The sequence below is a fragment of the Phytophthora sojae genome (genome assembly GCF_000149755.1).
Source record: "Phytophthora sojae unplaced genomic scaffold PHYSOscaffold_3, whole genome shotgun sequence".
NCBI classification, from domain to species: domain Eukaryota; phylum Oomycota; class Peronosporomycetes; order Peronosporales; family Peronosporaceae; genus Phytophthora; species Phytophthora sojae.
The window spans coordinates 4432160-4456623 of NW_009258117.1; the positions used below are offsets into that span (position 1 = coordinate 4432160).

General features: G+C 55.2%; 10 protein-coding genes across 10 annotated transcripts; 6 read left to right on the forward strand and 4 right to left on the reverse strand.

Moving 5' to 3' along the window:
• Positions 1-2453: 2453 nt before the first annotated feature.
• On the forward strand, positions 2454-2886 carry PHYSODRAFT_328736 (hypothetical protein; the record flags this gene model as incomplete). The annotated part of the gene is made up of 2 exons (XM_009525067.1): positions 2454-2687; positions 2746-2886. 2 exons carry the CDS (start codon positions 2454-2456, stop codon positions 2884-2886), a joined length of 375 nt encoding a protein of 124 aa, XP_009523362.1.
• A 227-nt stretch (positions 2887-3113) lies between these two features.
• PHYSODRAFT_543923 (hypothetical protein) lies at positions 3114-4847 on the forward strand (the record flags this gene model as incomplete). Its single annotated transcript, XM_009525068.1, has 7 exons — positions 3114-3437; positions 3518-3570; positions 3717-3798; positions 3863-3951; positions 4025-4065; positions 4146-4271; positions 4313-4847. Coding segments are annotated over exons 1-7 (1239 nt in total), but the record flags the coding sequence as incomplete, so codon positions are not given.
• A 172-nt stretch (positions 4848-5019) lies between these two features.
• PHYSODRAFT_497872 (hypothetical protein) lies at positions 5020-5976 on the forward strand (the record flags this gene model as incomplete). Its single annotated transcript, XM_009525069.1, has 4 exons — positions 5020-5313; positions 5383-5547; positions 5618-5722; positions 5824-5976. The coding sequence occupies 4 exons, from the start codon at positions 5020-5022 to the stop codon at positions 5974-5976; spliced, it is 717 nt and encodes a 238-aa protein (XP_009523364.1).
• A 109-nt stretch (positions 5977-6085) lies between these two features.
• Positions 6086-6964, forward strand: PHYSODRAFT_491102 (hypothetical protein; the record flags this gene model as incomplete). The annotated part of the gene is made up of 2 exons (XM_009525070.1): positions 6086-6327; positions 6388-6964. 2 exons carry the CDS (start codon positions 6086-6088, stop codon positions 6962-6964), a joined length of 819 nt encoding a protein of 272 aa, XP_009523365.1.
• Positions 6965-7206: 242 nt separating this feature from the next.
• Positions 7207-10991, reverse strand: PHYSODRAFT_298682 (hypothetical protein; the record flags this gene model as incomplete). The annotated part of the gene is made up of 3 exons (XM_009525071.1): positions 7207-7253; positions 7288-9444; positions 9524-10991. 3 exons carry the CDS (start codon positions 10989-10991, stop codon positions 7207-7209), a joined length of 3672 nt encoding a protein of 1223 aa, XP_009523366.1.
• A 290-nt stretch (positions 10992-11281) lies between these two features.
• On the reverse strand, positions 11282-13954 carry PHYSODRAFT_495691 (hypothetical protein; the record flags this gene model as incomplete). Its single annotated transcript, XM_009525072.1, has 2 exons — positions 11282-12859; positions 12998-13954. The coding sequence occupies 2 exons, from the start codon at positions 13952-13954 to the stop codon at positions 11282-11284; spliced, it is 2535 nt and encodes an 844-aa protein (XP_009523367.1).
• A 2055-nt stretch (positions 13955-16009) lies between these two features.
• On the reverse strand, positions 16010-17978 carry PHYSODRAFT_328741 (hypothetical protein; the record flags this gene model as incomplete). Its single annotated transcript, XM_009525073.1, has 4 exons — positions 16010-16540; positions 16589-16705; positions 16750-16868; positions 17870-17978. The coding sequence occupies 4 exons, from the start codon at positions 17976-17978 to the stop codon at positions 16010-16012; spliced, it is 876 nt and encodes a 291-aa protein (XP_009523368.1).
• A 1760-nt stretch (positions 17979-19738) lies between these two features.
• Positions 19739-21092, forward strand: PHYSODRAFT_259733 (hypothetical protein; the record flags this gene model as incomplete). The annotated part of the gene is made up of 2 exons (XM_009525074.1): positions 19739-20182; positions 20244-21092. 2 exons carry the CDS (start codon positions 19739-19741, stop codon positions 21090-21092), a joined length of 1293 nt encoding a protein of 430 aa, XP_009523369.1.
• A 94-nt stretch (positions 21093-21186) lies between these two features.
• Positions 21187-23354, forward strand: PHYSODRAFT_313216 (hypothetical protein; the record flags this gene model as incomplete). Its single annotated transcript, XM_009525075.1, has 10 exons — positions 21187-21357; positions 21444-21592; positions 21676-22052; positions 22128-22222; positions 22293-22364; positions 22432-22527; positions 22613-22735; positions 22812-22894; positions 22980-23046; positions 23118-23354. The coding sequence occupies 10 exons, from the start codon at positions 21187-21189 to the stop codon at positions 23352-23354; spliced, it is 1470 nt and encodes a 489-aa protein (XP_009523370.1).
• An 88-nt stretch (positions 23355-23442) lies between these two features.
• PHYSODRAFT_491292 (hypothetical protein) lies at positions 23443-24321 on the reverse strand (the record flags this gene model as incomplete). The annotated part of the gene is made up of 4 exons (XM_009525076.1): positions 23443-23592; positions 23657-23791; positions 23862-23933; positions 24007-24321. The coding sequence occupies 4 exons, from the start codon at positions 24319-24321 to the stop codon at positions 23443-23445; spliced, it is 672 nt and encodes a 223-aa protein (XP_009523371.1).
• Positions 24322-24464: the final 143 nt, after the last annotated feature.

Sequence of the window (24464 nt, forward strand, 5' to 3'; positions counted from 1 at the left end):
TGGGTTGATCGTGGATCGGGGATCAACCACGATGGGATGCACATGGAGGACGAAGTCGGGACAAGAATCCAGTGGTTGTTTAGTTGTAGGATGGTAGATGAGATGGTAGCGGTAGAGAGACACCAGCTAAACATAAATCAGAAGAGTATTTGCACCGAAGAGCACAAGTCCCCCAAGTCGTCAAGTCCCAGGAACTACATTGGCCTCGGCAAGCATCGACACTTTGGACAGTGAGCTAGTGGTACGGTTAAGACTGGATTAATACATTGGCCAGCTTGACCTACTCTAGCGATCTATTTCTTGTGTGCGAACCCCCGATCGACCGGATACTGCTTGGCCGGCGATCGTTTCTCCTCTCGATCAACCTCGATCCCGCTATAGGAAGCGGCAAGCAACCCAGGAAAGGAAGGAACACACCCGGAAAGGCAACTACAGGCCTTGGATCGACTCCAGGCCGACCGATCGCAGCGAAGAACCTCGATCGGAACGTATACTCGGACGCAGAGCGAAGATTCCCGCGCTGCTCCACAACCTATCCCCGCGTCACGCCAAGACACTCGATCTTCACCAAGTGCTGCATCTTCGGAGCCCCGAGAGAGCAGATCCAGCCCGCCGACGGGTACACAAGGTGAGAACAAGTTCAGCCGACCACGGATCGTTGGGGGGGGCCCTCCGTTAGTCGGTGTCTGGGCGCTGGTGGGAAGCTCGATCAGGCCTTAACCAGATTTCGGCCGATCCCGCTACACCACAAACACCCGCCAAAAATTCTACGTCCAAGCGATTAGACTTGGTTTCAGTTTTGATTTGAACTCACTTCTGGAAAAAGTTGAGCACTTAGCGAAGTGTGATCTCACCATCTCATGAAAATTCACTTGGTTTCAGTAGCGGGAACGATGAATTCCTGGTTTGACGGTGCATTTATGAGGCTACTGTAGCTTTTTCCAGAGGCAAGTTGAGCTGGCAGCACTTTAGGAATAGCTAAATAACATACTAATGAAGATACCTATGCGCCCACGTCCGCTAGTCCAGCTTAGCTACCAACTTAAGTAAGCATGAGTACCCATTCTCGTGATTTTCGTACAAAAGTGAGTTCAAATCAATACTGAAACCAAGTCTAATCGCTTGGACGTAAACTTTTTTTCCGCCCGCTCTAGTTTCCCGGCATCCTCCGTTCTTTACTGACAGTCATGTTTGGCTACAAAAAGTGGGTAAAAAAAGTGATGTCTGCCGCGCATTGTGAAACACACGAAACGCTCATTGTTTCATCGCAGACCGAGCTGCACTCGATGGTATCATGCTCGACAGCCACAGCTCAAACTCTATGATCTACCAGACTCAGGCTAGAAAGCTGAGCGATAATTTCACTAGCTACAACGTCTACTTTCTTCACTAAAAGCTGTGACATACATGTGCTTCCAGGGCCTGTAAGGGCAACATCAAAGCCGAAAGTGGTACGACCTCCCCACGCAGTTCATTCATCCATACCACGAGCTCCTGTTCAGCTTCAGCGGGGTGGGCCATACCTGTGCCGCTCGTCCGAGCATTCTTTTTGAGAGCTGTCTGTCCATGAGCTTTCGCCGCGGTTCGTGGACAAAATCATCTAGACCGCTGTAGAAGGCGTTAAAAGCCGCGGTGATGTCACCGCACTGTGCCCAGGCATCGAGCACCTCGAGCTTTCTGCTGCCGTAATTGCGGTGCGTCTGCGAGCAGGTAGCATCTTGTGGATTGGGAAATGACCCATTTTTGTGTTGTCAGTTAAAAGTGGAGGATGTATTTTGATTGGCTATAATTGATTGTCAGTAATAAGCGAACGTCAGTAAAGAACGGAGGATGCCGGTACTCAAAAAGATAAGCGAGAATGCGGCGCATCTGTCAGTACCCTTTTTCAGAAATTCTCTGAAATTTATTTCAGAGTCTACCGGTGATACCACTTTCCGCGCTGTTGAATATATTAGACTATAGCAAACGCCCTCTTTGCTTGAATGCTACATCTGCTGTACGGGTCACCCATTTCTCAAACTTCATAAATAAAGTTTTTTGTTAAAAAAAACACTGGCTTCGTAATTGAAAGGGTCTGATTGTCCGGACATTTTATATATAAGACTACACAATACGCAGTTATCGATGCAAAGCAGATTGTAAAACCCGTTATATCGTATACCTCTTGCCGTTATGAATCACCCACGTGAATGTTGACCCTGTCGGCGACGCGTCCATCTTCGCGCAACCCGCATCCGTAAGTAATTTATTCGGTAATTTATGGCGTGGGTTTTTCTTGGGATAAATGCAGGGTCCGAGCCCTGAAAATTCCAGGCGCAAGCCCAACCCAAGGCCGAGGTCAACAAGGTCAACCGCGCACCCCAATACCGCCAAGGCGCCCGGGCAGCGTTTCTCCTTCGTGTCCACCGTGGCGCCATCTCCACGCGCCGTATCGGGCGCGGCCTGGCGAGAACATGGTGGTCGAGGAGATGCTCGCGTTCTGCGAAGGTCTGAGCAACCCAAAGCTGGGTGTTGGGGCCTATCATCGTAGCAGCTGCGAGGCTCATGCTCATGGCTCTCGCACGCAGATCAAAGGTGGGGTCACGCACTACGGCGCAGCCCACTCGGTCAACTATGACTCCTGCTACGGGCTTTACCCGGAAAGGGGCGAGGAGTACGCGGACGGGTCCATCAAGAATATCCATCTCGTGGGCCACAGCGACGGCCAACATCCACACCCAAGAAGACCTCGAGGCGCTGTGCAAGAACCCCATCAACACTTACGTGGAGAACAATTGCGCCACGATGCTCAGCACCACGCTAGTGAATGACACTATCGCCACTGCCGCAGAGGCGACTACGACGGACAAACCCGAGAACTTAGTGCAGTATCACGAATCAGTGTAAGTGAGTATAACTAGTTTTTGCTGTTCTGTTGCCCTCCTACACTATTCTGCTTGCAATCGTTGCTACCTCTCACGATGTAAGTAATAACTAGGGTCCAAAGTCGCACTGGAAATTTCAGAGCTTCCTTGTGCTCAGCACGACTTTGTAGGCTTACTGGGTGCTTCAAAAACCTAAGTTTACCGTTTGGACATAGACTTTTTGTACCCACTGTACATCGCGGACGAGCCAAAAGCCAAAGATGTCGGACGAGCAGCCGCGCGCGATGGAGAGCCCGAGCCTGGAGCTCAAGCAGCTCGGGCGCGAGACCAAGAGCCTCAAGCACAGGCACAAGAGCAAGCGCGCGCAGCAGCAGCGCCAAGAGGGCGGCGCCAAGCAGGCCGGGGAGCCCAAGCGCTCGCCGACCGCGGCGTCCCCCGGTCGCCACCACGTGCACGGCAAGCGCAACGCCAAGGCCAACCGGGAGGACGCACTGCGCGAGCTGCTGGCGGGCAAGATCGCGGAGATCGAAGTGGGTGGCGACGAGAACCTCGAGGCGCCCATCGACCTCTCGGGTGAGGGCGGGAATAGCAATTCGAGGGGGGAACTGCAGAAATTAATGCTGCGGTGATGGTGCCACTGTATCTGTTGCTAGGGATTTACCAGGACGAGGTGCTGCCCGTGCAGATGAAGGAGAAGGCGGAAGCGGTGAAGGAGAGCGAGGAGATGCTGGCGGAGGAGAAGGTGGCGGAGCTCGTCAGCAGTCTCAACCAGGCGGTGCGAAGATCGTTGTCTAGGAGGGAGGACGAGCTGGACGGGGAGACTGATAGAACGCTGGGTGTTGGTCTCTGTAGAGTGAACAGGTGGCTCTGATGCAGAAGAAGATCGGAGAGCTCAACGCCAAGTGTATTTTGCTCAAGCAACGCAAGAGCGCCGGTACGAACACTGGGCAGGATGGGATTGGGGGCGGTTGGAGTAAGGTGCTAATGGTCTGATGCAGTGAGTAGCGAGTTGGTCAAGACGAATACGTCGAAGGCTAAGCTGGAGCAGCTCTGTCGGGAGCTGCAGAAGCAAAACAAGCTGATTGTGGTACGCGAACATCATGGCAATGGCTTTGATCGGTTTGCGGGGTTAAATGGGCATGTTCTGTGTGGCTGTGTAGAGCGAAAGCCGTCGCATCGCTGACGAAGAGGACCAGAAGAGGTATGTTTAGTGATGTACGGACGGGTACGAATGATATTTGTAGGTATCTTACCATTGCATCTCTAAATGTTGTGTTGCAGGCGCGAGCTTTCGGCCCAGTTTCAGAAAACCATTGAAGATGTGAGCGCAAAGATGGATAAGCAGGGCCAGGACTACGTGGCTTCGTTGAAAGAAAACGAAAAGTACGTCTGTAGCGCTACTAGATTGTCGTTGACGCGAAAACTTATATTTTGTACTACGTGCGCAGTCTTCAGCAAAAGCTAAAGGCGTTCCTCGAGCAATATACGGCGCGCGAAGAGCACTTCCAGCGACAGCTAGAGGCTAAGGACCTGACAGTCCAGCTAGCGGAAACCAAGCTGCAACACCAGGTAGAGCTCACCGCCCGTGAGGCGGAGAAGGTGAAGATCACTCTCGACAAGGCCAAGGAGTTTTCCGACCGCGAGGTTCAGCTGCAGGCGCAACTCAACTCGTACTCAGAGAAATTCGACGTGGTGCAGGAAACGCTGACGAAAAGCAATCAGATGTTCACTACTTTCCGGGAGGAGATGGACAAGATGGCCAAAACGACCAAGAAGCTGGAGAAGGAGAACCTGGCGCTCAGAAAGAAGTGCGCAGCGTACGACAGCGGTGCGATCGCATCTATTCAGGAGAAGGTGGCGTCTGCGGAGGAGACGCAGAAGCTGCAGGAGAAGCTCAAGAAGCTGGAGAGTCTGTGTCGTCACTTGCAGGCGGAGCGCAATAGCTTCCGGCAGGCCCAGCAAGGCCAACCAACTGCCGCTACCACTGAATAGGCGTGATGATCCCCAGTCGAAGTGCAACTCGCGCACATGACCAAATATAGCGGATCAATCGCAAGACTTGTCGACGGTAATAGATCCCCGCACCACCTTATGATTCTTCCTTAACCCCGTTGCAAAGTGAAGGCACAATCTGTGAGAGCAACTAGCAGCGGCGATGAGGTCTGCTGCGAGTACCGGGGGTACTGCAGACGCGCCGAATGCTGCGTTCCTGCACGCGAAAAAGCGCATGGGCGGCAAAGAAGCCCCTGTCAACTACTCCTTCGAGGAGCGGGTGTTCTGTCCAGGCGATACTGCGCCCGACAAATCTGCAGCGAAGCTGGAGGTTGTTGAGATGCTTCAGTCGCGCATTCTCTCAGCGGAGAAGCCTGAATGGAACATGTCGAACTCGAACTGGGACAACATGCAGATGACGGGCAAGTGTTACAAGAGAACCAATGTCAATGCCGAGGTACGCAGTAGCGAAATGATCTACACGTAGTGCGAAGCTGAACGAGTGTGCGTTCATTGTTATTGTCAGCGAAATCGCGCGCACATGTTCGCTTACAACTTCCGTGCCGAGAAGCTACCGAAGAAGAATCCGACGCTCAAGCCCAAATCCAACCGCTTCAACACAGGCATCCTGGAAGTGGCTCTGAAGGACGAATATGTGGGCGAAGCCTTCGGGAATGAGCGCGTGATGAAGGTACGTTCATCCGTTGTTGGGGTATACAGAGGAGCTACGTCGACTTAGTAGTAGTATCTCTTTCTTGCAGGGAATCGCCAAGCGCACAGAAGAACTGCCAAACCACCCGGACCTGTACGACGCCAAGCCTTGGAACCAATCCGTCGAGCTCACCAAGAGCGTTCGCAGGGACCATGTACGTAGGCGTTTGTGTGTGCGAAAGAGTATCCGGAGGCTGTATTGACCCAGGACATACATATTTGTGATGCCTACTCCCGGTAGTTTGTAGCATTGGAGGCGGCTCGACAGACCAACAGCGACAAGTGGCGGCAGAAGGTTGGCGCCAAAGACAACTACAAGAGCCCGGAGCAGCTCTCCAAAGAGCTGTCGATGCGCAAGCGCCAGGAGAAGCAAGAGCTCGTAGCTGCCAAGTCGAACCAGCGCCACTAGGTTTACCGAAAGTAATACACTTTGCATTCTATGGTGAACGGGCGCGTCGTTTTGCTAGGAGACGCCATTACTCGAGTTCACTGCTGTAGAGGAATTCCGTACAGCACCGATGTCGACGCCAACTCCCCCGGAATCGCTCGTGCAATATGGCGAGCCAATCTTCACGGGCGAGACGATGGATCCTCCAAAGAAGCTGCCCGGCGTTGTCAGCGCAGGCGCTTCCTCCAACTCGATCACAGCAGCGACCGTCGTGGCAGCAGCCGCTGAATCGGGCGGGTCGGCAGCGAACGGCAAAGGCTCCGACGGTGTCGCTCGGGTCGAAGATGTCCTAAACGCCATCTTGCCCCCTCAGTACGTTCTTCACTGTTGATTGAGGATGGCCGTGGACAACACTAACACCTTCGCTTTCAGGATGTGGTCCGAGGAAAACTCGGGATTCTGGCTTCGATACGCGTCGAGCGTGCCCTCGACCCGCTTCGACGTGCTCAAGCTGCAGGAAGCCCTCGACGCGAAGCTGCTGCAGCGCCAAGCTCGAGAGAGCGGCATCTGTCCTGTGCGGGAGGATCTCTACTCGCAGGCGTTCGATGAACTGATCCGAGAGGTGACGCTCAACTGCCCTGAGCGAGGGCTCTTGCTCCTGCGTGTGCGCGACGAGCTTCGACTCACTACGGATGCGTACAAGACGCTATACGACTCGAGCCTTACCTTTGGCGTGCGAAAGCAGCTGCAGGCCGAGGACGGCATGGGCGATTTGGCCGAGCAGATCGCAAACCTTCAGCGCGACAAGGAAGAAAGCGAGAGCAAAGTGGCGGAGCTCTCGAACAAGCTCGAGGTGATTGAGAAGCGGGCAGCCGAGCGCAAGGCCCTGCAGGAGAAGAAGTTCAAGGAGGAGCTGGACTTCCTCAAGTACCAAGGACAACACCTTGATGCCTTCCTCAAGTCTGCTGGAGGGGGCACGACGGGTATCTCCGCTGCAGGAGCCAAGTAGCCTAAGACTAACCAAAACTTGCAGCAACATTACGTACCAATACCCACAGGCCAACATGTAAGCGATACCTCGTACTCGTTTCGATGAACCTCGTACTCAGTAGTCTTAGACTACTGCCTTAGAGCTAAGCTACGTTGCACCGTTGTCTCCGCTGCCGGGGTCAGGCTTCGGTTGGCTCATGCCAGCCGCCATCTCGGTTAGAAGAGCGTGTGCCGCTGTCACGTACTTCATCTGTTCTTGCGCTACTTGGCGACGCACTTGCTGCCGCTGGACGTGGGGCAGCAAGAAGCTGGCTACGAGTTCTCGCACCACGGATTCATCACTGTCCAATTCATCCTCGAGTTGCAGCACGATGCCATCGACACCAGCACTGCGAACGCGCAGCTCCAGCAATGCTTGGGCGTGAGATTGCTCGAGCGCCACTTCCTCCAGCACGTCGTCTACAAAATCGCGAGATGTCTCCTGGTGCACCTGCATGACGCGCCGGAAGACCTCGTCTTCGCGCTCACGCAACAGATCCTCAGCCTGCCGCCGCCCCCCTTCCTCCACCTCACGCACTCGTCGCTGCTCTGCTGCCTTGATCACGAAAGCACGCATTTTGGCCACCTCACGCGATCTCGAGAGCTCTTTGGACAGGAAGTCGAGCATTTCAGACACCACTTCGCCCTCCACGCGGGTCTTCGCAGCGCTCGTCACTCGGTCAATCGCCTCGGTGCCGGATCCCTGTAGCAACTCAAACTCGTGGCGACGCTGCCGTGCGAGCTGCTCGTCAGCTGCACGTAGCTCAGCAATGAGCTCTGCGCGTCTCTCCTTGCCTTCGAACATCATATTCTGGACAGCACGACCGCGCAGCAGTTTCTGCAGCAAACGCACTGCGCCTTCCACTTCATGTTCCTGTGAGTCTGCAGCGTGACCCATGGCGTAGTCGGGAGTGGGGGGACGAACAAGCGTCTGCTGTCTCTGACTAGCACGCCGTGAAAGCGGGCTGGGGGCTCTCTGTCGCAGTTGACCAGGGGTTTCAGGCGTACTGTCGCCACCTTCAGCTTGTTCCTTGCTCTTCTTGATGATCGACTCCATCTTGAGGAGGTGAGCCTCAATGGCTGCCTGCTTCCGTTCTTTGGCGGTGCGACCACTCTTCTCGCGGGGTTTGTACTTGCCTGCTGCAGGTAGCAACATCCGCTCTGGTAGAGCGCTCTCAAGCTCACGCAGCGCATCAAGCTGCAGGAACTGAGGCTTGCCAATGCCTAGCTCACGAACCTCAATCTTACCTGCCTTGCCGTCGCGCGTGACTGGAGCATACACTTGTGAGCCAAAGTTGGCGTACTCAGCGATGATGTCACGCCCCCGTTCAGGTCGAGACGCCCCGAATCCACGCTCTTGCTGCCGCTGGGCTCGCTTTTTCGTCAGTTTTCGCAGAGCTGCCATGCGCTCTTGCTGGATGCTCTCAAGCGCGTTTTCCTTTTCGTGGAGAAGCCGTTGGCGTAGCGCTTCAAGTCGTTGCTCCGAAAGGAACGCGTTCTCCTTTTCACGCTCCGCCAGCGCTTGCTCGAGTAAAGCCACGCGCTGGTCGTGAAAAGCATCAATCTCAGCTTCACGGTACGCCCACTCACGAGTTTCTTGGGCTTCCAGCATGGCTTTACGTAGCAAAAAGCTGGCCTCGTCGGTCATGGGTGGCAGCGATGCCTCGAACGCGCGCTTCTTGCGGTTGCGCTCGATGAGCTCAAGCTCAGCTTGCCCGATTGGTAGCTGTCCACGCGCGTGACTCAATCCGCCGAGCGTTGCGATTTCGGGAGTCGAACCATTTGCAGTCTTCTGGACAGTGTAGTCCGGGGTGTACGGGTCGGTTTGTGCCTCCGAGTCGCGATAAGCGGTTTGGATCCCCACTGATCGCGTGTTTCCGTCGACCGCATCCGCAGCAATGTAGGGCGATGCCGATGACTTCGCAGGTCCTTGGCGTTTGACAGGTGGGGCCGGGGGCGCGAATGCCGGAGCAAGCAACACTTCTGGTGGCTCGGCTTGCAAATGTGGCAGTACTGGCCTACGGTGGAACTTGACGCGTTGGCTGCCGCTGACGAGGTGGCTGCCCTCGGCTGGGTTCTGGTTGTTGAGGGTGCTGCTGGTACTCGCTGGTTTCGAGGAGGATCGGAAGACTCCCTTGCGAAACGAGCCGCCGGAGTTTGAGACCGTGTACACAGTATCTACGGACCACGATGGGCAGAGGAACAACACACAGTTAGATGCTTCTCGACGCGTACTCGAAGCATCCAGGAGGCCTACCATAGACAGGATCGAGCGCTCGAGATGGCACTGTCCGCGACATCCTGCTGCAGCGCGTCTGTAAGATCGACGGGTCGCTTGTACTTCAAGAATCGCGGCAAAACCGTTTCGCAGAAGACTGCGTAAATACCCAGCACAAGCAACAGCGAGGACGGCATCAACAAGTTCATTTTTCGCCTGCTGCGGAGATACCTCACCGAACACTACGCACACGCTTCCGGACACCAAAATGAGCGCATGCACCAAACTGTCCCATCGTTCTAACCGCTCAAGACGACACACTCTTGGCGTACTTGAGCGCGAGCTGCTTTGAGTGAGTCACGCAGTCAGCCAGGCCAATGCCGTAAAAGCTGTTGCCGCCCAGGAACAGGCCCGGAGCGCTGCGTGCAGCCTGCTTCTCGATGCGTTGCAGTGTCTGGCCGAAGCCCACGTGGTACTGGGGGATTCCGTTGGTCAGAGCCATGGCGCGCACGTAGTCGGGCTTGCGCGTGATGCCAAGGTGTCGCTTCAAGGCGTCCAGGGCATTGCGCTCCAGCTCTCCTTCGGGCAGCGAGACCACCTCCTGGAAGTGCGCACCGCCGCTCATGACGCTCAGGCGCGTCTGCATCATGCCCTCCGCGTTCTGCACGGGGAACGTGTTGGAGTCAAACACGACGCCGAGCACCTTCTCACGCTCTGCAGTGGGGATCAGGTATCCGAACCCCTCGGTAGACAGCACCTTCTCGTTGTATCCAACGTGCACCATGCCCATGCCGACGAACTTGATCTCGCTCAGCGCTTCAGCCAATCCAGGCGCCGAATCCTTCACCGCCGGAGCCAGGTAGCACGCGGGGATAGTCGAGAACACGTGCGAGGCCTTAATCGGCTCCCGGATCTCCCCGGACACTGGGTCCTTGCTTTCCACGACGAAACTCGGTCCCTTAGTCGACCCGTTGTTGTGTCCATGCACCGCGAGCCGCGTCACTTTCGTGTTCAGCAGCAGATCGGCCATCGGGTCGGCCTTGATGTTGTCCGCCAGAGCGTCCATCAGCGTGCTCATTCCGTCCGCGAAGCTCACGCTGACGGACTTTTCGTGCTTCTTGACAAAGTCCGACTTCTTCGTGCCGTCCAGCAGCGTGTCCTGGCCACTGGATCCTCCGAAGAGCATGCCCTTGACCACCGACCCGTGCTTTCTCTCCAGATCCACCAGCATGGGGAAGCACGCGCGCATCGACAGCTTCCTGATGTCTCCGCCGAAGATACCTGACGCCATGGGGTCCAGCAGCCTCTCGGCCACCACGGGGCTGAACCTCCTGGCCGTCCACTTGTAGATGGACTCGTCCTCCATCGTCCCGCGCTTGACGAACAGCTCGCGCAGCGCTGCGCGCGCCACCGCAAGCGTCAGCGGCCAGCGCGCAAGCTCCAGCAGCGACCCGGGCACCTTCTCCACCTTCCCGTCGCGCAGAATGTAGCGCGCCTGGGCCGCCGGGCCCACGGCCTGCATCTGGCTCTGCAGCTGCAGCTGCTCCACGAGGCGCAGCATCTCGGCGCCGTTGCGCGAGGGCCGGAAGCCGCGCGGGCCCTCCTCGAACAGAAAGCCCTCGCGCCTCGCCGTGCGCACCCATCCGCCCGAGACGGAGCTGGCGTCCAGCACGCGGATGCGCGTGGCGTCGGCCGCCGCCTTGGGCAGCGCCTGGCGCAGGAAGTAGGCCAGCGTCAGGCCCGAGATGCCGCCGCCCAGCACCACCACGTCGCGCGCAGCTCCGACCATTTCTCGTCCCGTCAATTGGCTAATGGGGGATTTGATCCGCTCCTGGTTGGTAGAAATGCGGCCGGTTCAACATGGATACGAAACGCGGGCGATTCGCTGGAAAGGACGGAGTCTAATGAGATAAGGATCGCGGTAGGATAAAATTGAAGTAAACAGGCCAATGGGAAACTGCACGAAGGATGCAATGCATATTGTTGTTATAAATTGACCGGCGACTGCGTTCTGCCTTTGGAGCGCGGCGCGGGCTAATAAAGGAGGGGAAGTGCATCTACTGGGCGTAGTGCGCGCGCTTAGGTGCTCGGCGACTGGACCTTCTTGCCCTTGAAGAGGCCGCCGAGCGCGCTGAGACCGCCCGCCGGCTTGGCGCCCTCTCCGCCAGGGGCCAGTCCCTCGCTCTCCTGCTTCTGCTGCTTGGCACGGCGCTCCAGCTCCTGCAGACGCGCCTCCAGCTGGTCGTACGTGCCCTTGGCGACACCGCGCAGACGCTTCTGGAGGATGATGGCCGACACGATGAGCGGCAGCAGGAACAGGCTCAGGAACAGCGCGCACAGCGAGATGGCGAGCGTCGTGCCCAGCACGTCGTTGCAGAGCGCCTCGTTGATGGCGTCGAAAGACAGGTTCGTCCACGAGCAATCGCCCGAGCAACGTGTCTGCTCCACGGAGGTCAGCAGGTTGCGCACAGCTCCGTTCTCTCCCAGCATCGTGGAAATCGGGCCGGTCTTCAGAGCCGTGATCTTCGTAAAGTAGTTGGTGGCGAACTCGCTGATCGAGACCGAGTAGTTCCACTGCTCGGGGAAGGTCTTGCCCGTGTCGCCCAGAAGCGCCTCGCGCATCTCGTCCAGCATCGTGCTCGCCTTGTCGAAGGCCAGCATGTACTGGTAGGCGTCGCTGAACGCGACCTGGCAAGCAGCTTGGAGCTGACTTCCGGAGTCGCCCGAGTCACAGTGCTCGTTCATGTAGCACACGGGAAGATCATCAATGGCCGAGTTCGCGCAGCTTGCGTAATACGTTGAAGGCAGGTTGTACGCCAACCACGGGGTCAAGACGTTCTCTGTCGTGAACTTGACCTTCGGCGCGATTTTCGCCTTCTCGGCTGCGGTCGCAAGAGTTGACACGAGGCTTCTGGAGCGCGTCGAGTTGAAGCTGAAGTCCGTTAGGTCGTAGTTGGAGACGATCTCGCCGTAAGTCGAAATAATGGTCGGCACGCTCGTCGTATCCACGGCCTGCACAACGGCGTATTCGTCTTCCACGTTACACGAGAACGACAACGGCACATCAAGTCCCAGCGGCGCCAGGATGTTGCTGCCATTGAAGCAGGCGTTCGCCATTGCGGACATCTGCGTCGATGCGTAGGGAGACATGTCCTGGTGCATCACCTTCATGTACTGGCACGAGTCGTACCACACCGCTCCGACAGCTAGGAGCGACGCTGACAGGACGAAGCTCAACACAGCCACAAGCACGCCGAGAGCCCAGCTCACGTGCAGCAAGTGCACCCACTGGGTCGTCTTGGCAGTGCACGCATTCTTCACAATGGCGATGATGCCAACAATCGACGCGATCATGCCGAAGAAGAACACGCAGACCACGAGAGCGCTGCGGGAGAAGGACAAGTTGTTGAACGTGCTGCTAAGCACATCCACGACATCCATGGAGCTGTTGGTCGTGGCGCCCAAGACCGCAATGTCGCGCGCCGCAGTGCGCAGAGTTGCGTCGAGATCAGCGCTTCCGCTCACGAGCGAGCTGAACAGCAGACCTACCGCATCTCCAACAATGTCGCTACTGGCCGTGATGGCAGCGGCGCTGTTGTTGACGAAGAACGTAACCGGTGAGCCGCAGACGCGGTCGGGGCATGCCAAGCAGAACGTCTCCTTCGAGGTGGGGTCGCAGGTCGGGGACGGGAACGCGCCGTGATTGTAGTAAATACTGCCGAAGTCTGCGAGCATCTGCCTCAGTGTAGCGCCATCAGTAGCGATCCAAGCCGAGTTCTTGAGCTGAGCGTTCACCGCCTTCATTGCAGCAGTAAGCTCGGTCGTGGCGTTGTTCAGAGGAACGAGCAGGTTCGACACGAAGATGTTGGCGTTTTCCAGGGTGGCCTTCAGAGAGTACAGCACTCCTTCGACGCCATCCGAGATGTTGGTGTTCAGAGCAGCAGTGATGACCATGCAGATGAAGACTGCGAGCGAGCACACGAGGAAGGTGAGCGTCGGGACGATGATATCGCAACGCGAGTAGCCCTTCTCGTTCGGCTCACGGCCACCGCATTGGTTGAACATGCACCGAGCCACGACGAAGCCGATGCAGCCCAGCGCTGTGAGCACGCCCATGACGGTACCGGGAGCCACGAACGGCGCCAACGAGCTCGGATAGCCTGTTGACATCCACTTGGTCGCAGCAGTGACATCAGCGTCGGTGAAGAGCTGGCGACGGGTCTCCGTTCCGTTCACCACCACGTCATCCCACTTGCAGTTGCTCCGGCGCTCGCACTTGCCCTTGGTGTTGCATGAGTCAGCGTCAAGCATGACCACGCACTTGCCGTTGATGTCGCGCACCGCGTCGCTGCTCGACGAGTCCACGCAGCGCTCCAGCTCAGCGTCGGACGAGGACTTGACGCAGATGTACGTGGTGAACTTGACCAACGAGTCCTTGTACCAACTGTCGCTCTTCTTGCGAAGCCCTGCCATCGCCGTGTTGCCCGCGACGGCGCTCAACTTGAGCGCACTTTGACGAGCCGTCTTGTAGGCCACGACGGCGTTGGGCTCATCAGAGTTAATCTCCGCGGACGTCATTCCGGTCGGCGACACGTAGTTGGTGTTGTTCAAAGTGCGCGCCGGGCAAGTGGCCTGCCACGCCAACGATGACGCGTCCGAGCAGGTTGAGGGCCACGTGGTTGTGCCCGCAACGAGCGGATTCCAGCCCATCGTTGTGCTGAGGAGCAAGGCGAGCCCCTCCCGATAGCGCATGGTGTCGATGCTTGATCTCGGTCTGCTGCTTCCTCCCGCACTCGCTCAATCCAAATCGAGAATGAGCTGCCAGTCCGACAGCAAAGCAGAAACCAACGAAGCCTCTGCTGCTTCCAGACAAGACGTCAGGCAAGATGAACACGCACGGAGATAGATAGCTGGAGGTTTCCATCTATAATCGGGGCAAGCGCGTGGGGGTAAATATACTTTGTGGCAGCATCGCAGATGAATTGGCGACGTGTGTGGCGTGGTGCGTTCAACTTGCTCCATGTATTTAGACTCTTATCAGAACCTGAGGCCACTCCTTGCCCTTCAAGAATGTGTATGTCGAAGTTGCTCTCGTTAAAGCACTGGTGAAGTATACTCGATGTCCATATCCCTGCGTTGCATACTGGTCCTGAAATTCCATGCATAATGCTTCACAGCTTCCGCTTGTCTAGCAGTGAATGCGGCACGTCCAAGTACCATACCTGTAGTTTGCCCTTGTTACTGTGACTAGGCAACGACGACTGCATGGCTGCAATGGCATTTTGATAGTTTTTAGTTTTTGGTGAGGTACATTACATTTGTACAGTCATTTAGTTTAGCTAACGACTCAGCCAATGTCCGTCCGGCAGAAGCCTACACATCTTCTGCCAGCTTGCTAGCTACTGGTACTGGTGCTAGCACATGCGTGTCGGGCGGGCACGCCATCATGTATGAGCCGGTCAGCGGCGCCGTCCCCGTCGTCCGCGTCCGGGTAATGGCATTTTGATACGGCTCAAGACATTGCAAGACTACTAGGACATATTAATACATACTTGCAGTAGAAAAAGCCCTACCTTACGTAGTCCTCATTGGGATCATCGGTCCCCATTTCAGTGCTGATGTATTACTGTACAAACTGTAATTATGCCCCGTGAGGTATTGCAGCAGTACCCCCTGCCAACCTGGGGCATTATTACAAGGGGGGCACTATTAAAGGGAGTGGGGCACCAAAAACAACTAGCGTTAAAAAGTATATTTACAGAACTAGTAATGGAGCATCTCAGTCGCGTTGCTCCGTTGAGTTGCTTCGGGGGTCGACACCCTGCAGTGGAGTCTCCACTTTAGGCCGACGTCCCCACCCTCTAATTGATCTTATCAATCACCATTATTTTTTTTGTAGTGTAGTGAAGCAAACTTGCGTGTTCGCGACCGTTGCAAATTAGAGTCTCAGTTTAACCCGTGCAGGTCATCAAACCAATAAGCAATTAGCAACACTGGTGGAGCTGCATGATGAAGTCTTCATTATCAGCAAATAGCGTTACTATCTATCGCGAGGCAAGATAATCAACGGCAATTACACACCAGCAGCAAGAGAGCACTAATGATGCTGGACTATATCTCGCGAAACCCTAGATCACGGTTAACCGCAAGGGTGAGCTGCAGCACCAGCGGTTCAAGATCAATTAGTGGTAGCCGACAGCCCAAAGCAAAATACATGTAGCAAGGGATAATTGTTGTTAAAAGCTATAATATTCAGTTTCGATTGTCCAGCATACTCAATACAGCATATCGGCTCCCGATGCCTGCCGTACTTCCTCTCTACACCTTTGCCAATCCAAGTTGGCAGTAGTGTAAGGCAAAGCCGAGAGTCCCGTAAATACGAAAAATATTTTTTTCAAAAATTTATTTTCGAGGATTAGTACAGACCAATGTGGATTTAGTCCACAGCAAACATCTAAGTTCCATACTCCATGGGCTCGCTACGAATAGCAGCGGCGACAGACCTTGCGTCCGCTTACAGTACAGGTTGTAGTTGGTCTCGTCATAATACACGATAAAAGCACCGTTCCGCTCATGCTTCAGCAATGCTACATACCATATCGCGGCCGTTCCGACATCCCTACATATTCCGACAAATAGGACACATACCTAAATTATTAACCAAATGTAGGTTGTTCTCTCCAAAGTACAACAGCGGTGAAAATGGCGATGGTGTTGAACACAAGCACAAGCAGCTAATACTAAGTGTAGTAGAAGAAATCAAAGAGTCTAAGAATGGTTAATTATATTAGTGCAGTCCGTCACCTTCTAAGATGCTGTACCTCGGCAATCATGCCGGTTGTTGCAGCACGCGTAGTCTAACGTCCTGCCACTCCTGTCCATCTCATTCGAATTCGCCAGCCTCGAACGCGGGCCCACCAGCGAGGTCATGACGGTGTTGCTGGGGGGCTTGGGCTGCATCTTATCCGTGGCAGTGACGCGCATGTGGAAACCCAGCACGGGTCCGCCGCTTTCACCGGCGTTGGTGGGCCACTTGCTGCATGTAGCCTGACAGACGCCCCGCTTTTTTAACTTGCTCAACGTGCGGTCCTGTAACCACGCACACCCGCCCACCTTCTTGCCCTTGGCCTTGGTCGTCTCGCTGCCGGTCGTGTCCACGGTCACGAGGGCCACCTTGCAATTGACGGCGACGATCTTGGGACGCATGACAGCCGCACGAGCAGTAGGACTTGCCGAAGCCTCAGGAGTAGTAGCCCTCGACGGAGGCGGAGTCGTGGATGCTGTGTCGGTGACCTTGTTGTTGGCCGCCACCGCAGCTGACCTGCTGGCCGAGCTGCCCTTGGTGCACAGCGCATCCGCTCACCAGGCAGCCTTCTTCAGCTCTACTCGCTCTTGATCATCTCGCCGTCGCGCAGTTCTCGCCGATGTAGTTCCCTCGTGCAGCAGCTCCACGGTGCTGCTCGCCGCGTGCACGCGCACCACCTTCGCGAAGCGCGCCGCGGCCTCAAAGGCACGGCATGCTCCAGCCCACGACGGGTGCTTGAGACGTCATGCTGCCGAATGTCCTCGAACGCGTGCGCGGTGGTGACGGCGTTGCGCGAGAGCCCCACTTCCCCGCTTGCCGTCGTGGTCACGATCGTGCCCTTGGCCGTGCTCTTGGCCGCGCCTGCGTCGCGTGTGGCGGCACGCGTCGCAGCCCTCCTTGCCTGGACTTGGTCACTTGGTCGCCATGTTCCGAATCTTGAGATGACAGATGACCAATCAAACCTTTTGAACTCAAACCTCCCGTCCTACTTTAGGATACGTCCTACTTGTCAGAATGGCAAAAATATTTGAAAAATATGTTTGCTACTTGACTTTTGTAAACACATATACATATTTTGGCCAGTCTTCCGACAAATATTTGTCGGAAAGTGTCGGAACGCGTTCACCTAACCCTAACCTATTGCATTGGATAAAATATCCACACCAGGCAAAAATGATAGGCTGTAATTCAGGTGGAGATCAGCCTTAACTTATGGCTCAGCCATAAGTTAAGGACATTATGTCGGCAACGCGGCCGAAATATGTATTCATCCCATAGGAAATCTAAGTAATAAGGATATAATATACATATCTGTTCTGCTGCCGACAAGTTACTTAGCTTTTGTATTGCCTTTGACGAGCTGATTTGAGCCTTTGCAATAGCGTTTCAACCATTATCACGAACTCAATCGAGTTTCCTGGGCACGCCTATCGACCTACCCATAACATGAACAAGCAGCACTCAGTGAGAGCTGCTCATTCAGGAGTGTCGCTCAGGCGGAGCTTGCTGCATACCGCTAGGATCCAATGCAGAATATACAAGAAAACCATTAATTTATTCCATTTATTATCAATAACTTATTCCTACTCAAGAGTACTAGACGCTAGTGGTGGGGTGTGACTGCGGAGCATTCCACCTGCAGCGATACCCCACCAACAGTGCCAGTCCACACAGCAGCAGCAGCACCCCACCAGCGTCGCGTTGTTGGTGCCAACACCAGCACGCAAGCCGCAGCAAGCCACAGCAGCCACGCCCTCCTCCTGCTGCACGCTTCCCTATGCTCGTCGCCTCCCAGCAGGTCGCTGCGCCCTTGCGCTCGTTTCCCTCCGCTCGATGCCCTTACCGCTCGCCTTGGCGGCTACCCTCCCCATCGCCCCACCTCCGGTCCGCCGCCTCTTGTCGTTCGCTCCGGTTCTCCTCCTTCCCGCCGTCTATCCTCCACGGCGCGGCCGTCTTGTCCTGCGCCGCCATCCTGGTGCCCACCGCCCTGCTTCAGGTAACCGTCATCGTCGTGCTGCGCGCCATCTTCCTAGCCTCCACCGCGGACCACTCGCCCGCCGTCGTGCAGCCTACCGCCGTCCTCCCAGACACCACCCACATCTTGGCAGGCGGAACTATGCAGCCCCCCCCCTTTTCGCCGACGTCCTTCGGCTCGCCGCCCTCCTTGATGACCCACCCGCCGTCCTTGCGGCCTGGCCTGCATCTTGGAATTTACATTTGAGTCAAATGATTTGACCAATAGATTAACCGCTCAACTAAATGCTTATTTCTACCAATCACGACGCTGTCGGCACCGTCATGGTATGGATGAATATAGTGGTCTTAACTTATGGGCCATACGTATCATGTCGGCGACATTATACGTCGGCCATAGTGTCGGCAGCAAATATACCTACCCCTAACCATGTTGATTGGCCTAAATAGGGATCTACGGGGTGTTATTCGCTGAAAAAACGTATTGGACATCTGATTGGGCCATGGCCGCCATACAGTGGCCAAGTCAAGTTCTTGTATGTCGGCACCGTCACGATATTCCTCCATATCACTTTTACCATATCACTTACCGGTATTAATAATACAATTTAAAAATTGTTACACTATCGCAAGGTTATCTATTCTATCGGCAGCAAGTGGTTGCGAGGAGCACAGCCAAAGCAAACCCGCGCGCGTAGGAGGGCCCAGCAACCAGCAGGGCAGCGAACGAACCCGTCGTTGCGGCTTGGAGCTAGTTCCGTAGTGTGGGGTGCGGGCCCCCAAGGTATTAGGAGACCACCTGCGTCACTGCCAGGAGCTATCTGTAGGCAACAGGCTGTAGCTTCACAGAGTATTGGACATGGTGAGCTTTGCGTAGCACGTATCCATGCAGGCAAGTTGAAGTGCACTCTCTTTTAGCAATTCTACCCTTCCCAGCACTAACTCACTCGTAGTAATGGATGCAAGCGCTGACTTGGCGCACTAAATCAGAGTGAAGCCGAGGACTTGGTGGCGTTTTTTTTGCGCTCGGTGCGATCTAAAGTGTAGCAATTTATCTAAACCCGCGATTCGCTTCCCGATGCCTGTTTGATTAGCGTTTATCGTCGAGGCTAAATCGTGTCCCCCCACTTTAATGGCATCGACCCCTTCTCAGAAGGGGTCACTCCAGTTTTTACGCAGTTAAGCGTGTCTATGGATCAAGAGAGGGTTGTTCAATCGAGGTTTCTTGCGCAATTTTTGGCCCCGGGGAGGTGATTCTAGATGTAAACCCTAACCGTTCATGTCTCAAAGTAAGAGAGGTAAGTTAAGCGAGGTAAGAAATAGAGTAAAGAGGAGTGATAGATGATTTTAAGTGGGGACTTCGTCCCCAATAAATTTAACAGTAATCACCGATATTAGTAGGTCCACATACAAATCTTAAGATTATATTGTGAAATAATTGGAATTTATGAGGAAAAAATCAGAATCAAACTCAAGTTTTCAGATAAAAGGTTGGGGTGGGGCACTATTAGAGGGACGGGGCATACAGTTTTTACAGTATTTTAATATTTATTAAAATAAATAGACTTTCTTCTGCGCGACATTTCCACTCACGTGAATTTCACAATAATTTTGAAGTTGCACGAAGTCGCCCAAGTTGCACGAAGTTGCCCAAACCCAAGTTGCTTTAACGAGTGTCAGAGGGATACACCCTCGGGAGCTTTCCACCGACCGCCGCGGACTGCTGCTGAGAGGTGAGCCCAAGGCAGGCAGCGCCCATGCCGGAGCAGCTCAAGAAGATGAAGAACCGGCACGTGTCCAAGCCCGCGGCGGCCCGGCAAACGTCGCCGCCAGCGTCGCCAGCGTCTGGCGCCGCGTCCTCCGTCTCCACGAGCCACCGGCGCGACCTGCTGGGCGGCTCCATCCAGGAGGTCTCGCGCAAGACGCTCATGGAGAGGTTCCGCAAGCGCGGCCGCGTGGAGAGCGCCAACTACGAGCAGCGCGCGCTCGGCGGCCGCGAGGGGCGATCGCGCGCGGCTGCCAACACGACGCTGCAGTCCAACAGCTTGTCCTTCGCCAACACGGCGGACGGCGCCGCCCCCATCGTGCTGCGCGCGGGGCGCGCGCCGCACCACGCGACGTTCCTCGTGCACAAGAACGAGAACGCGCTGGCCAGGCCGCAGTCGGCGCCCAACCTCATGGAGCAGGTGCTGCAGAGAGCAGTAGGACATCTGTCTGCATTGATACTGAAGGGTTTTGTGTGTTGGTTCATCATATTGCTAGGCGGACGACGAGGTGATCGCTCGGATCTTTCCGGACATCTGTCCGCGGGAGCTGCGCATTGCAGAGGTCAAGTCGTGGGAGTGTCCGTGGATGCACAAGGAGTTCCCAGTGGATACGGAAGCGAAGACGACGACGAAGACGCCGGTGAAGCTACTGGGCCAGCCACGGAAGGGGGAGTTGCTGTCACAGGCGGCACGTGAGTCAAGCTCGGGAGCGACAACAGTGGTGTCGCCCTCTTCTGGTGTGCACGTTGATACTCCAGCGCCTCCAGCACCTCCAGCACCAGTAAATGTCGGCAGTAATGGGGCTCATCAGGCGAGTGCGGATGTCGCGGTGGATAAGGTGGACAGTTCCGCCAAGGAACTAGATAACGAGATCGACTCGTTGACTAACCAACTATCGCTTGAGGAGAAAAGGCCGCTGCCGATATCACCAGTAAAAACCACTGAGTGGCCAGCTACAGCGGGAACGCCGCCGCCAGTATTTACTCCGCAAGGTGCTAGTACTCCTCAATGGAAAACTGTTGAATCAGCGAAGAAGACTCCAGGCAGTCGTGCAGGTAAACGTCCGCAGCTGCGACTGAAGCTGGAAGACATGCCTACACCTCAGCAGGCCGAAGAACGCGCCCAGCGAGCTGCCACCCGGCTTATTGCTAAGCGAGACGCGATGGAAGCAGCTGCGATCGCTGCAGCTGCAGCGTCAGGATCAAGTACTCCAGCGAATGGCCCAAGTGCTGCCCAGCAGGCACTGATGAAGCTAAACTTCAGTTCGGGTTCGGAATCGGATCTTCAATCCCCAAGTGGTACGTTGCTCACGCATTTTGCGGCTTGTATACGGGCGAAGAGCTAACGCTTTTGCCGTTGTCGCTTGCTGTTAAAACTTGATTACTTATGTAGAAGGTGGAAGGCACAGCGCAGGAAGCGCTTACTCTCCCAATCATGGCATGTTTACTACAAAGAACGTGGCCGTATCAGAGGCTGGGATTTCATCTCCTGATGCAGCGTGTCTGCACCTTCAAGAAAATCTTGAGCGGGTAAAAGAAATCGGTCGAGGAGCTTCAGGAGTGGTGTACAAGGCTATTCACATCCCAACACTGAAAGTGGTCGCTGTCAAGGTTAGTTGATCCGCGCTATCGCAGCTGATGTCGTAGTAGTAGCCTTGCTCACGTTTTGGTTACTTGTTTGCGTGCACTTCTCGTAGGACGTGCCAGTCTATGGACGAGGCCAGCGTCGGCAAATGGTTCGAGAACTGCATGCGCTGTATTCAAACCTCGTACCAATGTCAGATAACGATAGTCCGGTGCCTCAACATCCTGTTCCCGGGAAAAGCACCACCAAACCCAAAGCAAAGTACGTTTGGAAACTGCTAAATTGTGCTTCACCCCGCACTCTGTTGACTGAACTTTGGGCCAACTCCATTATTTTCAATGCAGGCCAAGTCCCTACATCGTCTCATTTTATGATGCCTTTGTCGATCGCCCCAAAAACTCCATTTGCATGGTGATGGAGTATATGAGCACGGGGTCGCTGCAAGATATCGTTTTACGTGGTGGATGCCAAAACGAAAAGGTGCTGGCTCGGCTTGCCACTGGCGTATTACACGGCTTAGCCCACATTCATAATAAGCGGATGGTGCATCGTGATATCAAGCCGCACAACTTGCTGACGAATCGACAGGGCGAGGTGAAAATCTCGGATTTTGGTTTGGCGCGTACACTAAATGATAACTCTACCACGACAAAAACGTTCGTCGGGACCCTTCTCTATATGGCTCCTGAACGGATAGGAGGCGGTGATTATTCCTACCCAGGTACGCCATGCATTGATTGTAAGTGGTGCCTGAAAACCGAGGCTTTGCTAACCGTTTATCGCTCACTTTTTGTAGCCGATGTGTGGTCCTTTGGACTAGCATTGATATCGGTGGCGTTGGGTCGATATCCGCTTCCTACACAAGATGGTTTTTTCGGCTTGGTTGACTCTGTGCGTTATTCCGTCTCAATTATCGATGAACTATTAGCTGCGTGCTGACACTGTAGGTGTGATGATGCAGGTTGCAAACGAACAACGCCTCAAACTACCCGCTGAGTCCTTTTCGGAAGAATGCCGTTCATTCGTCGATCAGGTACGGCGGCCGATGTCGTATTCACTCCTCTTAGCACAAGTAACCTGACAGTTTTGGCGATTTGCAGTGCGTTTTGATTGACCCAGAACAAAGACCGTCGGCGGAAGATCTACTTCAGCATCCGTTTATTCGCAAGTACACAGCGGAAGAAACACTAGACGAGGTGAAGTGTCGGTCTCTTACATTTGTAGAATAATGCGGTGGGTCATTCTGACCGGAAATTTTTGCCCATTTGTGTGGTACTATAGTGGACATTATTCATCGATAGAATCCAGCTGTGTGAAGAGCGCGGCAGTGAGCTGGAATCGCTAGGTGATGCAGTGTATCGGCACATGTACGAGCACGCAGTGAAGTTTTCGCATCTGCCCCAGGTACTTGTGCCCGTTTGTTGACTAGTTGGCGAGGGGATACCTAATGACTCACCTTCGGTCTTCTGTGTGTACGCAGTCGGACTACGGCGTCTCATTCGTGTCACAAGCAACCCCAACGTTTTCTCGACGAGAAATCTCTCTGCAGCCAGTGCAAATGAGGTGCCGTAGTTGCAATGTGGCATGCATAGTGAAGGTTTGTGCTTCTTACAAGCCATGTTGTGGAATGTGTTTTGTGCTTACGTAGTCTTCAGCTTGGCCTAGCGAACTACTTGAACTTACCTGTGCACATGGTTTATGAAAAGTTCGAAGAGGTAGGTACTGATGACCAGGTCTGATCGGTGGGCCCAGTCGTTGACTAACTCCACCAATCCTTCCATCGCAGAAACGCTGCTTCTACAGCGACAAGTTGCTGGAAGATTATTGCTATTCTCCGCAAAGCTGGACGGCGTCTCCTGGAATCTCGCGGCGTCAGCAATTTGGGATCGGTACAGATAGCCCGCAGCGTACGCCAAGCGAGAGGGGTTCGTTTTGGCGAAAGCTGCAGGAGAGCATGGCAAAGCTTGGCCACAGTAGGCGCAGAAAGGAACGACAGAGGGGGCGCTCCTCGGTGGCTATATAGCTTCGACGCGTTGTACAGCACAAATTCGATTCGCCACGAGATAATTCCAAGTAATGCAAAAGCTCCCAGCTATGAACGCTAGCTCTTCTTAACTTGCGTCAGCTGGATTGACTTGCGTTGTCACTTTCACAGTATCGCTGGGATGCAGCTTCGCAATAGTTTCGCACGGGCCGGCGAACAGCTCCAGCCCTTTGGCGTGATAGAAGGCGTGGGAGCGAGCCAACTCGCTCACGATTTTCTGGCATCATTCCACCCCGCATCAGCCGCAGGATACAGGACCGATAAAAGGGGGCGAGACGTACCTTCATCTTCTGGATCCGATAGCGGTCAAAGTTCTCCATGTGAGTGTCGAGCAGCGCGTTCACATTCTCCACTCGCCGCTTCTGGTCCGACAGCATCCTCAGCTTCTTCTCCTTCTCCTTGGCAGAGCTCCCTCGCTGCAGTCACAGCAGTGGCATACTCAGCATCTAAGGCACCACTGCACAGACAGTAGTTGCTTCCACTCACCCTCAGCTCGTCGTACTCCTTCTGCAGCTTGGCCTCGATCTTGATGGCCTTCTCCCGGTCCTCCAGCAGCCTCTGCACGGCAGCACAGTCAGTCAGAGCTGCCCGTCTTCCTCCTCCTCCGCCCTTCACCGGACGGAGCGCGCACCTTCATGGGCACGATGGCCCAGTCCTGGATCTGCGTGACCACCTGCAGGATCTCCGTCTCGGGGCGCAGCAGCATCACGTCGTGGCTCTCGGTCGCCAGCTTCTGGCCGCACTCGCCCAAACTTCCCAGGCACCGGGCCAGGGGCGCGCACTCTTCCTGCGCCGCGATGTCCTCGAGGCTCCTGGCGAAGGCGCCCAGAAACGCCTCCTGCTCCTCGCGCACCTTCATCATCTTGGCCACCAGCTCCTCCAGCGCGCGCCCGTTGCGCTCCATGAACTGCAGCTGCGCCTGCAGACTCCGCTCACGCTGCCCCATCTCGATGATGCCTTGTCGACAACTTCAAGATACGCGCCACACAAACTGTACACAATCCCACATGTGGTGTAGAGTTGATGTGGCACGGCGCCCCTCCATTACATCTAGCTGCCGTTGTTGCCTGTAGCACCGGGTGCCGACGC